This window comes from Heteronotia binoei, chromosome 18 (assembly GCF_032191835.1).
Source record: "Heteronotia binoei isolate CCM8104 ecotype False Entrance Well chromosome 18, APGP_CSIRO_Hbin_v1, whole genome shotgun sequence".
Lineage (NCBI taxonomy): Eukaryota > Metazoa > Chordata > Lepidosauria > Squamata > Gekkonidae > Heteronotia > Heteronotia binoei.
The window spans coordinates 33,778,001-33,792,178 of NC_083240.1; the positions used below are offsets into that span (position 1 = coordinate 33,778,001).

Genomic DNA, 14,178 nt, shown 5'->3' on the forward strand with positions numbered 1-14,178 from the left:
AATCAGAAAATATGTATAAGCACAGATTAAACCACAAAATCTATACCAACATTAAACTATTTGGGCTATAGCAGTTAGCTGGGGATGTGAAATTGTCATAGTAATGCAGATGCAGAAAATTAGGGGAGATAATTATTTGTTGCAACTGCAGATTAATCAGACGCTAATGAAATTTTTAAAAATATCCTGCAAAATGCTGACAGGATAATCAAAGGAATTATTTCACAATTGTACGGTATTTTGTTTGAAGAATCACAAGAACAAAGGCACTCTATATGGAAAAGTGGTTAAACTTGGAAATAGGATGGGAGGATTGGCAGACAATTTGCTCAGATTTTTCCAGTTCTTTTAAATTTCTCAATTTTTGGTATGTAACTCTCCAAGTAAGAGAGAGGTATTATTGTGGTCAGGCATTATGTTGGAAATGGTGTTCCAGAGTAGGTACATATTTTGTGTCTGGTAAACCAACATCAAAATGGAAAAATTTTGGAGAGCGATTCATATTAATATTAAAAGGATTATTGGCTGTGATTTGTGTTTTAATCCAGTGACTATGCTGTTTGGATACATATGTGATGGAGGTATGACCTATGCTTATAGAAACATAATCAAGAATTTAATAGCAATTGTTTATCTTAACAATTGCGGTGGAAGAAACCAGTACCCCCAGCTGAGCATGAATGGGCCCAGCATGTTTGGGATCTTAGAGTTATTAACAGACTGTCACATGACATAAGGACTCTGTAGGGGAGACAAAAAAGCGGGGGTCATTTCATGGGGGGATTGATGGCTTGTAAGCAGAAAAGCCTCTAAATTGGGGAAAACTCAACAAATAGAAGACAACATGTTATAACTAATGTTATAACAATTATGCTAGTTTATTATATGAACAGGCAACTAAATAGACAGGACTAGGGTTGCAAGCTGCAGCTATCCTCTCCCTAGAAGGAATTGGGTGGGAACAGGAGCTCTGGTGCATGATGTCACTTTTGACAAAAAACAAACAAACCTGGAAGTGACTTCATTATATCAGGGACGCATTCTACAATTCACCCAAAGGCTACATGGTTAAACCATAGAATTTTGGACATATCCTAGAGCAGGGGTCCTCAAACTTTTTAAATAGGGGGCCAGTTCACTGTCCCTCAGACTGTTGGAGGGCCGGACTGCCGTTACTGTACAAGGCCGCGGGCCGTCACTTCTCCGTCTTCTGCATCTCTCTCCCTTCCCCACACCACACACCCCGGCCTGGGAACTCACCTCACCTCGGTATCACCTCACACTCTGTCTCCGCCGCCTCAGCCCAGTGCCGGAAGTGTGCGTTGCTAACGCGAGTTTAGGTCGAACGTCACTTCCGGTCTGATTTTGCCATAACCCGGCGGGCCGCATAAACGTCCTCAGCGGGCCGCATCTGGCCCGTGGGCCGTAGTTTGAGGACCCCTGTCCTAGAGTGTCACCTTTACATATCGATGTCATGTCCAGTTTTTTGACTCAGGTCACATGGTGCCAGCCTGTGAAGAGCAGATGGAATGGGGGTAATCCTCTGTAGCTGGAGACCTGGCACCCCAGGTCGGAGGGGTGGGAGGGAAGTGGATACAGTAGGTATAAGTTTCTTTTTAAATTGTTTCTGTTGTTAAATGAAAAATGAAGAAGTTTTTTTACAACATGCAGGCTACATCCTGAGAAGAAAACAGCATGTTCTTTGTAAAGTGCTGAAAGAATAGCAGTCTTGATAGTGCTGTTTCATCTGAAACTCTCACATACTGTGCCAGTCTGCAGGCATCACTGAAGTGCCATATTGGCTCAGTCTTTTCTACTTATGCTTGTTTGTCTTTGAACAGCTTATGCTCCCGACAGTTTATGGAGCTTTTGTTCCCATCTGTCTTCCCAAAGGTGATTGACTGAATAGAACCCAAGAGCCTGCATATTGTTTGCATTTCCAGTTCATGGGCTTTAAAAAGCGAGTAGGTGTCAATAATCAAAACTAATTTTTTTGTCTTTGCAGGAAAGTGATTATCTTGATGGATTTAGATGTTGTGAAAACTGCTGACGCAGTGGGCGGTAAAATCGGCAATCCTGTGCAATATGCTGAAGGTAAGAAGTTTGCCTCAGGTGGTTTGTGACGCTTATTCCAGAGACTTAGCTGCTACGTTGGCTTTTGAATAACGAGTCTTCCTGTTTTTATGCAAAATAAGGGTTTAATGCTTTTCAGCATCCCTCTTTGGTGTGGGGTCACTTATCAGATTTATACTCTTTCCATCTCGGTTGGTATATATTTTTGGTATATATTGGTATATATTTTTCTTTGAAATGGAGGAAGGCAAAATCTGATTGAAGTGCCCAGTGTATCCTAATTATTATTATTGATAATACAGAATGAGGCATGATTGGGAATTTCAACATTGCAATTAATGCTTTTCAGGCAACTCTCAGAACTGTGTGCAAGAGTACAATGTACTTTATTTGTAATTTGTGGGATGTGGGTATAAAGCCACAGGTAGTCCAGATTTAAAAAAAATTAAGGTATGAACAGCTGATTGGCTATGCAGGTCAGATCAAAAGCAAAGTTAAAATTCTTGTGTATATATGTATCTCCTTTCATGTGATGGAAGATATATTGTCATAGCCAATTTGATTCTGAGCCAATGTGTAATGCAAATGAGACTGTATCAGTAGTGGGAATGAAATTGGGGCATCCCAGTAAATTCTGAGGAAGGGAGCTAAATTCTGTTGATGAGATGAATATGTGCTCATGCCCTCAGCATATCATGTGTGCAAATGAGTGTGCCAGCAGTTTTCAGCAGTTTATTCTGTGTGTTTTTATTGACACAACGTATGAGAAGTAATATGTGAAATTCCTGGAAGTTTTGAAACCATTTCCGAGGGGAATGGAAATTGGGGTGGGTGGGAATTAAATATATGCAATATTTACTTTCCTATCCAACCTAAATGTATTTGATGTAGCATATGCAGTTGTTCTGTTGGGCGTATGTATGGCGTTGAAAAGCATATATATGTTCATTCACTGCAAGACAAATTGCAAGTATATTCAATACTTCAGAAACAGTTGCAAAATGCTGCACCTTATGCTACTGTACCACATATATCTTTAATGTTTACTGTCTTAGAGGTAAGGAATATACAAATTGAAGATAGAAAATAAATTCTGTAGTAAACAAAAGTGTATTGTTTAGACTGAGACTGTCATTAGAGTCACAGCAGGTAGAACTTCTAACATGTTTGGGTATTACACTACACTTCATACTATTGAAAAAATGAAATCTTTAATAATGTATTATCATTAAATGTTTATAGCAGGGGTGGCAAACGGTAGCTCTCCAGATGTTTTTTGCATGACCAATGGCTGGGGCTGATGGGAGTTGTAGGCAGAAAACATCTGGAGAGCTACCGTTGGCCATTCCTGGTTTATGGCATTTCTGGGGGGGGGGGGGTTGTGTGTGTTTGTGACTTAATAAGGCCTGCCCCCATCACCCGACTGCTGGTATTCCTTGGAGGTCTCCCATTCTAGTACTTGTCAGAGTCTACTCTGCTTAGCTTCCAAGATCTGACATTGGGCTTGCCTGGGCTATCCAGGTCAGGGCTCAGGAGTAAATAAAATGTTTTGCAAGACAAGGGTTTTCTTTGTCAAAAAGAAAACATTTTGTAGTTTCTTTTCAGTGTTTCCAGTGCTTTGTTAAATTTTCCAATTCCCACCCCAGCCCCGCCCCCAGCCCTTAACTTCTCTAGCAGGATTTACATGTTGTAATCTTCAATTTTTACAAGCACTGTTCTGTTGCAGGGCAGACAATTTCCACATAAAGCTTTGCAACTGTAGTTTAAACGTTATATTCAAACGCTCGATTGCTTTGATTTTTTTCACCCTTGGTCAAATATTTTGGATTCAAGTGCCTGCCCATTCTTTCCTTCTCCTAGTTGTTCATCCCCATCACTTGTACTTTTCTCCCTCTCCCTCAGTCCCTGCTGTGTCTCCTCTCTCCTGGCTTCTCACTGTTCCTGCTCCCCCCCCCCCCGCTCCCCCAGGGAGCTTCCTTCTGTTTGCTGCACTACTTGTCAAGTGTCATTTTATGTTTCTCTGCCATTTGAAGTTCTTTATTTTTTTCTGCGTTGCATGGATGTTGCTATTGCTATTTTTGTAGCCTGCTTATAAAAATGTTTCATATTTTTCTGCAAACCTAAGCCTTCTGTTGGATTTGCAGCAATTTATACGCTAGCCTCAGGTGGTCCTGTTTTGTTTCTTCTATGGTGTGTGAGGGAAAACATGGCTGTTAGCTATATAGATTACACTGATATTCTAGCCCAAAGGAATTTTAACTGTGTGATTAAGACTCATGAGGTTGTTGTGTGTTTTAAGTCAGGAGGGATGCCATCTTTTCTCTCGGGGTTTGCTTTTGGGAAGGGAGAAAGTTAACTCCTCAGCTGAGGGCAGTTGCTTCATTGAAATAGCTTTCCCATGTACTGTTAGACACTTTGGGAACTACCAAGTTGTTAGAACTGAACTATGCTGTAATTTAACACATTCATTTTCATTCCATTAGTTCTCTTGAAATCTTTTTACTTGTGTTTGTATGTATGCCTGGAAGTCATGGACATTCAGAGACGTGGCTTCTATTTCATAAGAACGTAAGAGAAGCCATGTTGGATCAGGCCAACGGCCCATCCAGTCCAACACTCTGTATCACACATTGGCCAGTAATTTATTTTTATACACACACACACACAGTGGCTAATAGCCACTGATGGACCTCTGCCTCTGCATCCAGGCCCTGGTATTCCTTGGAGGTTTCCCATTCAAGTACTTGCCGGGGTTGGCCCTGCTTAGCTTCTGATGAAATCAGGCTTGCCTGGACTATCCAGGGCAGGGCAGGATCTCTTGAAATATTAATCAGTTTCTTATAGTCTGTGCATATGTAGAAATGGTACAAAGACATCTTCAGAACTAGTGTACCTTATTTCTTCAGCGACTTACTTTATCTGATTCTTTGTATGTTCGCAATCTTGATAGAACTAAAATGCAATTCAGAATACAAACTATCAATGGAGAGGGTTGTCCTTGTGATGCTTAAGCCTCCCAAGTGTTCTGTAGACAAGGCTGTGCAATTCCTTGTATGATTTCCTGTTGTGACTGGAAGTGTTTTCCCCAGCCCGTGCCCTGCCTATCTCACTCCATTCTCTCCTTCCTTAAGGCCTGCTTCCTTTTGTGATGGCAAAAAGCCATATTGATTTTTAAAATTTATTTATTTGCTTTATGTACAGTCTGCTTTTCTCACTAGAAAATTACTCTAGAAAAGTCATTTAGAAGCTTTAGTAGTCTCTTTGACTCTATATAGTGCAATTAATACTTAATTCACAGATCTTAATGGTAATTAGCCCCTTTTGTGGGATCTGACCTTTGATCAATGTGAGGGAACAGGCCTGCTTTGATGTGCACCCCTCCTTGGTGTTGCCAACTCATAGAGGGGGTTACTACTTCATCCTTCCACTGCCACCACCACCTTCCCTTTTGGGGGAAGTTTCCTGCTAGGAGGGACAGGTCTCTTAGCTCCCTTTCCCAACCTGAGGCCCTGCTTCTATGTCCTACCTTACTCAGAGCTTGGCTACTATGGTGGGCAGTTACAACTTTGGGGCTCCGCTGGAGAAATAGTTGCATGCACACAGACTGCTTTCTTCCCACCCCAGGGGCCTCTCTTGCACTAGCATGTTCAAGACAGTGAGGGATCTAGGTGGTACAGAGACTGAGAACCAACCTCCAAAGTAAAAAAAAAGATTTATTGAAAAGAAAAGATTTACAAGCATCTTTAAGCACAGTACTAGATCAGCAAACAGATTTTGAAATCAAATTGGCCATAAGCACAATTCCCTTTCCTTGTTCTAGACATACTGTAACTGATGTTAAAACAGGTCAGGCACTCATAATCTTAAAAGTAAAAAGGTTCCTATCAACATCCAGAGATCTTACCTGGGAGACCGCATGGTCAGCAGATGGCTGCCTGCTCACAGACCAGAGTACAGTGTCCTCCTCAGCCAAGCATCTCAAGGAAAAAGAGGGCTATTTCTTGCAAGGATGTTTTCTTAACCTTCTGTCTCAACCCACTTTGCATCACCCCCTTCACTCCCTTGAACCAGTCTGCCCAGATCACAGGTGCATCCTGGGAGCCCTCTTGGAAGTTATTCTGGAATATCTCCAGGAATCACCTGGAGAATTCATAGCACTAAATTCCTTAGTTGGTTTTCCTACCAAGTCCATTAGCATATGTATAGATGTAATCTAGCAGGCAATTGAACTGGCTCCCTGCCACTTCCAGAGAGAAACCCTCTCCACACTTTTGAAACTCAGAGTGGGGAGGGGGAGGTTCTCAGCAACCAACAGTTTCTGATTCAGACTTAGAATTTAAATGGGATCTAAATGAGGCATTCTCTTCTCAACACACTATGAGTTATTAATGTTTTATTAAGCTAAACCTTCTAACTTGCTATACTGTAAAGCATATAATCAAGGAGAAAAGATAACCTAACATCTATGACTGTCTAACATCCTCTTGTATACAAACATGAGCTCCAATGCCAAAATCTCTTACCTCGGTCTGTTTGTTCCAAGAGGATCTCTTTTAGATGTGTTCTAACAGATCTCTAAATAAGAGTCTGAAAGGGATTGCTTTTGTAGTGGTTTTTTAAACAAAATCCAAAAAGTCATTTTGCTCAAAACCCAGACTTTTCTCTTGACTTTTTCTCTGACAGTTCCTTATGACATTATCAGGTACAAAAATTGCCTTGTGATCTACTTGATCTCATATCCTGGGCTGGTCAGATCAATCAATTGATAGTTTATTATGATCCAAGATCAGAAGTTTGGTCCAATCTTGAAACAAGGATTTGGGCTCATGGGCCTCACACTGAGCAGCAGTGAACAGGTGGGCAGGATCAGGCCAAGGAATATTTAAACAAAACCAAAGCTTTATGTAAATCACTTATTGCATCGTAGGTTAACCTGTTTGTATTCCACGCTTACCCCAGTGTTGTCCAGACCTAGCCATGTGCACATGCAGGAGACCTCCATTGACAACTGGAATGAGAACTACTCTGGCTCATCTTGGCTGAGGACAATGCCAACTGTGCCCATGTTTCAACACAGGTGCTGCTTACTTCATAGGACCCCAGTTCTCAACAAACTCTGCCTACATGCATACATAACAGTAAAAAACAAATAGGGAAACCCTGGGCTAATAGACGCAGATCTGAAGGCCACTGTTCTACATACAAACTTCGAAGGGAATATACAACGTGAAAGTGCTGAGCTGGAACTCATCAAGAAATAAAGCACTTTCTGTTATCCTAGTTTAAGCAGAGAACTGGATTTCCTCACTGTATTTGTAACAGCCCAACAGTATCTACTTTTTAGAAATGTTAGTGGACTGTTCTTAACATGTTACATTATAAAATAATGTTTTACTTTTAGAACACTTCTTTAATTAGTTTATTGCTAACCTATATTGCACTTTAGTTTTAGCTTCACCCATGAGACACTTGAACTTCAGACATCTGTTCTTACACGTGAACTGTCCAAGTCTCTTACATAGAGAACCACATGTGATTTATGAATCTTTTTTCTCGACTTCTCTGTTTCATCCTTCCCTATCTGTGATTTTCTGCATAAACATGAAGAAAATGTTGTTCATTCTTTGCATCTGAAAAAGTAGGATCTAACTCAAGAAAGCTCATGCTGGAATAAATGCTAGTCTTAGAGCTGCTGGACTTCTGTCCTGTTTTCCCAGTCACAGCCAGTGTTCTTTTTCTGGGATTTACAATAGCAGACAGAAGTTACTTCGTGAGAAGTTATTTCAGCTGTTATCAGAGTTGGTTTATGCTAGCTAAACAGATTTCTCAAGGACAGTAGGTCTGCATTAAGATACTGAGAAAGAGAAATGCCTCATCTGAGTTGTTGCAGAAAAATATAAACAGATTTAATGAGCCATTAGTAATTTGGGCTGACTTATACCAAGTAATGATACAAGAATGCATACATCTGGCACACCATGCATGATTTTCCATTAGATCTTATCATGGGCTCATTTTTCGTATGGCAGCAGGAGATGAACATGGTAATCTAGGGCTTCATATCATTAGTGAACCAAAAGAGCTTGACCAAGAAGGTTAAGGAGCAATGAGGAAGGGCAGAAAAACGTTTGATACTTTTCAGTTTAGAAAAAAACAACAACTAAAGGAGGACATGCTGAATATTTATACCATTAGGAATGGGGCAGAGAGAGTTATCCTGGTTTAAGCAGAGAACTGGATTTCCACACTGTATTTTTTTTTTTTTAATGTCCAAAAACTTTTTTATTGAATTTAGTAAACATACAAATAAAGCAATCAATGACTGTATCTGCAATCATTCTTTGTGTATAAGCATAGCATACCAGCAGAAAACAGAATATATATATATACACAAAATACAAACAAAACAACACATACATACATTCACACATACATACATACTTGGCAGCTGAATTAAAAAATAAGTACTCTGTCCATATGTTAATTACATCAAATTAATAATGTCATAATATCTACCAGGAATACATGTACGCATCTGATCTACAGGACTAAAAGAAAATTTAAGAAATGGAAGCCACTTGTACATCAGAGAATCGTTACCTTCTGAATTATTTATATTGCATAAACTATCTGCTATCTTGTCCATAGCATAGACCTCCCAGATTTTAGCATACCAGGCTTTAACTGGAGGAATATTGGGAGATTTCCAAAATTGGGCTAACACCATTTTAGCAGAAGCTAGTAAAAGGGATATCAGGGATTTATTGAGAGAAGTAATAGAAATACCTTTCCAACAGTCAAGCAAAATGAGTTCCAATCTTAAAGGTAAACTATAGCCCGTGATATCCTTGATTTTTGCCACAATTACTGCCCAAAACGACTGCACCCTCGGGCAAGACCACCAGCAGTGTATAAATGTGCCCACCTCTCCACAATTTTTCCAACATTTGGAGGATTGATTTATCGCCATATGGCTTAATCTCTGAGGTGTTAAATACCACCGGAACAAAATTTTTTGAGTTTGTAATTGTATATTCAATGATTTTGAAACAAACGAAGGAGATGACCAGATTTGTTGCCAAACATCCTCCTGAAAATTAATTGAACTATTCCTTTGCCAAATTTCTTGATAGGATAACAAATCAACAGCATCAATGTCTAGCAAACCCTTATAGATAAATGAAATCAGTCCCTTCCGCTTTAAAAAAGGAGATTGTAGCAAGGATTCAAAGAAAGTAAGAGGTCGATTGAAATTGTATTTCTTTGAGAGTGATGTCACCAAGTTGTTAATTTGCAAGTATTCAAACCATGGGATTTTTGTCCCACCAGTTTTCTCTTCTAAAGATTTTTTGTCGAGCACTTTTCCATTGGACAAAATATCCACAAACCTATAAAGATTATATTTTTTCCAAATTGGAAAAGACTTGTAAAAAAACCCTGGTTGAAACCAAGAAACATCCATAAAATGAGATAGTGGAGACATAGGAGGGGCTAAAAAGAGGCGGCGTTTGTCCCAAATCTGAAAAATGGCTTTAAGGAAAAGGTTGGAGGAGATATTAGGAGGTCTCTTCTTTGGAAATTCCCATAATGTAGATTGAAACGATTTGTTATTTAGATAGGTATCTTCTAGGACCTTCCAGCCTGAATTTAAATCAGCATCATGGTATCTGACAAGGCCTCCTAAAATGGCAGCTTCATAAAATTTATGCAGATCCGGAAGAGCCAGACCACCTGAGGATTTAGAACGAATAAGAGTTGCATACCCTATTCTAGATAAGCCCTTGTTCCAAATGTATCTTAAGAACGAACGACGCCAACCCACAAATAAGTCCTCAGGAATAAGAATAGGAATGGCTCGAAATAAAAACAGAAATTTGGGAAAAATAAAAGATTTAATAATCTGAATTTTTTCATTCCAGGGAATGAGTGAAGAATTTTTATTCTTTTGCATAGTAAGAATGTCCTTAATCAATAAATGATGATTGACTTTAAAAATATCTCCCAATTTTAAAGGTATATTGATCCCCAAATATGTCCAATATCTATCCATTTTTTTGAAGTGATAATTTGAGTAGATGGAATCTTGGAGAGCATCTGAAATTGTGATGGGATAAAGAATGGTTTTAGATGGGTTTACTCGAAGACCCGATATAGAAGAAAATACAGATAATAAATCAAAGACAGCTGGTAAAGAAGTCTTAGGTTTTGTAACAAAAAGCACTAGGTCATCTGCAAACAAAGACACCTTAATTTGTTTCTTTCTAATAGGGATACCAGCAATAATATTGGTATTACGGATAGCATTAGCAAGAGGTTCAATTGCGATTGCAAAAAGCAGAGGAGACAAGGGGCAACCTTGCCTCGTCCCTCTGAAAAGATTAAATTCTTCAGAATCCAAATTATTAATAGAAAGAATAGCAGAAGGCGACTTATATAAAGAATGGATTATCTTCAGAAAATTCGGGCCAAAATTCATTTTCTGCAGTAAGGTTGTAAGATAAGGAACTTCAACGGAATCAAAGGCTTTTTCAAAATCAATAGACAAGATAAAGGAAGACTCAATATTAAATTTCCGGCAGTATTGAATAACATCAAGGACCATTCTAGTATTGTCCGTTAACTCATGGTGTGGGATAAAGCCCGATTGGTCAGGATGAATGTAGTTCCCTATAAAAGTATTAAGCCTAGCCACCAGGGCTGCTGTAAAAATCTTGTAATCGCAATTAAGGAGCGATATCGGCCTGTATGAACTAGGGTCTAGCAAGTCTTTGTCTTTCTTTGGAAGAAGAATGATTTTTGCCTGTGACCAAGTAACTGGAAAAGAACCAGACTGTACAAACTGATTACAGGCGTCCGCCAAGATGGGAGCCAACAAAGTATTAAAAAATTTATAAAATTCTGGTATAAAGCCATCTCGGCCTGGAGATTTATTGGATTTCATAGACTTGATAGTCTCCTGTATTTCAAGTGCAGTAAAAGGTTTGTCCAAAAGGGATTTAACCTCAGGAGAAACAGGCTTAATAACTGAGTGAGTGTCTAAAAAAGATGAAATAAGGTCTGATGCTGGATGCTGGGAGGAATATAGAGATGAATAGTATTTTTTAAAAACTCCTACAATATCCTTAGTGGAATGTTTCAAGGTACCGGATTTAGAACGAATGGAAGAAATAGCCATTGAGGATATTCTCTTTTTAACCTTCCATGATAGGAGTTTAAGGGATTGAGGAGTTCGAAACCAATATTTTTGTTTTATATAAGCCATTTGTTTTTGAATCTTGGAGACGTCAAAAGATTCTAATTTTTTCCTTTCTATAAGAAGTTTTGAATAAGTTTTTTTGCTACCAAATTTTTTAAATTTCTCTTCCAATTTGGTAATGTCGGCAACCAAATCTGATCTAATTTTGTCTTTTTCTTTTTTATACGAAGAGGCAATAGCCAAAAATCTGCCACGAATTACAGCTTTAAACGAGTCCCAAACTATATGCTGAGGTACTCCACACTCAGTATTGAATTGAAAAAATTCTTTAATGTCTTTTTCAATGGAATCTGTAACCGATTTCATAGACAGAAGTTTACTATCCAATCTCCAATTAAAAGAAAAAGATCTTTCAGTGATTCCTGACATATAACCTTCCAACCATGCATGATCAGACCAAATCATTGGGCCAATGTCTACTTTAAAAAAAAGGTTAGAAATAGAATCCGAAACTAAAAGAAAATCTATTCTGGAATAAGTTTGATGACGAGAAGAAAAGAAGGTATAGTCTCTTTCTTTTGGATGCCTGCTTCTCCAAATGTCTGACAGATTATAGGATTGAAAGATTTGAGCTAAATCATTTTGGCCATTCGAATCTTTTGATTGAGACCATTTATTGGCAGATAGAGGTAGCAGGCTTTTTTGAGATCTATCTAAAGAAGGATTGACAACATAGTTGAGATCTCCTCCCAAAATAATGGGCCCTTTATGAAAAGTTTGAAGTTGTGACAACGTATCTTTAATAAATGCAATTTGTCCATCATTTGGAGCATACACCGATGCCAGAGTATAAGGGCTACCATTAAAGACCCCATTGATAAAAATATACCGACCCCTAGGGTCAACTGAGGAATTTTCAAAAGTGAATTGGACTGATTTACCTATTAAGATGGCCACACCTCTTGCTTTGGAGGACCCGTAAGCTTGAAATTGATGAGCAAAAAATTTTGACTGGAAGACCTTGGGCTGGTTACCCTTAAGGTGAGTTTCTTGCAAAAAAACTATATCTGGTTTCTGATGAGAGATGGCAGAGGCAACCCGTTTTTTCTTAATTAAATTATTTAGCCCATTACAGTTTAGAGATAGAAATTTCAAGTGGCACTCTGCCATAGAGGAAAGAGGAAATAACCAAGGTTATCAAAATTATTGCAATTCATAGCTTTGAACCCAGGTGCCACCAGGATAGCTAGAGGCGAATCCTGTAGATCAAATTTCAAAGGTATGAGGACAGATTTCAGATCAAAGGCTTTAAAAAACTTCCAACTAAATCCATAATAATTCAATACAGTTATCCTGCCCGTAACACAAACAAAAAACCATAACCAACACCAGTGGTCTAGCATTAACAGACACTAGCCACTAACTCACCCTCCAACTCTGTTAACCCAAACTTGGGAAAACAACAACTATTTACTTAAAAGGATAAATTTGAAGCGGAAGTCTTCGTTACTGAAGACACCACACAACTAGTAACAACTACCAAATGGAGCTAATTAAAAAAAACTGAAGTTCTCCATTCTCCCTCTCTGCCAAAAATGCTTATATTTAACACTATCAACCCAGCAAAAATAAAATTTATAAACAGAATAACAGAGCCGAATGTATAGAAAGTTTATAATGAAAGGCCAAACAAAGCTGATCGAGTCAAGGCTAAAATGCCTAGAAAGCCACATATAATAAAACCTGTGCCTTTTACCAACTCAGGTTAGTGAATTAAAGATAATTACAGGCAAACTAATATACCATGTGTAACAGCATCAGATCTCGATCACAAAGTTATTGTAAGACTTAAGACACTATGATAAAAATACAATGAAACTTTAAACAGAACTATGAACGCTATTAAATACTGGTCTCCCCAAACACTCCCCACCAACTATCCTTCAGCCACTTATAAGCCTATGTAGGGAGATATGATGGTGAGGGAAACAAGTTTCCAAACCTTCATAGTAGCATAAGGCACAAACTGACACACACATACATTCCCTACCCACCCTCTGTCTCACAGATTCATTTCCATTCAACAATTCACACAGGAAGGGAAAAGGTCCTGACAATTCATTAACTCATAGTAGAAAGAAATATATTGATATAAAACCCTAATCATACTATTCAAGTTTCTCACTCTGATCTACCCCCCCTCACTCACTCTCTCTCCCTCCCTCTCTCCCACTCCCTCACTCAACACCCAGCCTCCCCATTCCAGCTCCTACTCAAACCATATATTCCAAGTCACCCCATTCTTCCAATCATGCATACCCAATCAACCAAGAAGATTTCCTTTAATGAGTTGATTTGAATTAATAACTCCCTCACATTCATAACATTGTGTTCAAAAGATATAAATAACCAAAAAAAGGGGGGGGACCCCCCAATTTCGTATATAAACATTGCTTCATAGGCACGAAACAATCATCAGCATATTTCTAAGCCGTGACAGAGTTACACGTAGGCAAAGCTTATAAGTCAGCAGTTCAGTAGGCAAAGCTTATATGTCAGGGGAAAAAAAAAAGGGGGGGGGACGTCAAGAATCCACACAAAAAAGGGAAGATTTCTGCATAGCAACAGTTCCAGCGTTTAGCTTCTAGGAGAAACAGGCCGATCAGGACGGTTCATAGGCACACGACGCCATCTAGTGTCTGAAGTTATTGAGTGAACATGTGAGACTGCTTCTATAAGGCCGGTGGGAACAGGAAGATTCAAATCTCTCAGCATGCTTAGGCCTGAGTCAAGGCCTCCAGCGACAAACGACCGATCCTGTACAGTAACTTGCAGCTTGTACGAAGCAACCCATCGATATCTGATGTTTTCCCTGTTCAGGATTTCAATAATTGGCTTCAAAATTTTCC

General features: G+C 39.0%; 1 protein-coding gene across 1 annotated transcript in view; it reads left to right on the forward strand.

Moving 5' to 3' along the window:
• RPA1 (replication protein A1) overlaps nucleotides 1-14,178 on the forward strand; it is a 74,609-nt gene that overhangs the window by 10,156 nt on the left and 50,275 nt on the right. Inside the window, exon 5 of the mRNA XM_060259540.1 lies at nucleotides 2,006-2,094. Within this exon, the coding sequence (XP_060115523.1) occupies nucleotides 2,006-2,094 (89 nt within the window). The remainder of the gene's footprint in view (nucleotides 1-2,005; nucleotides 2,095-14,178) is intronic.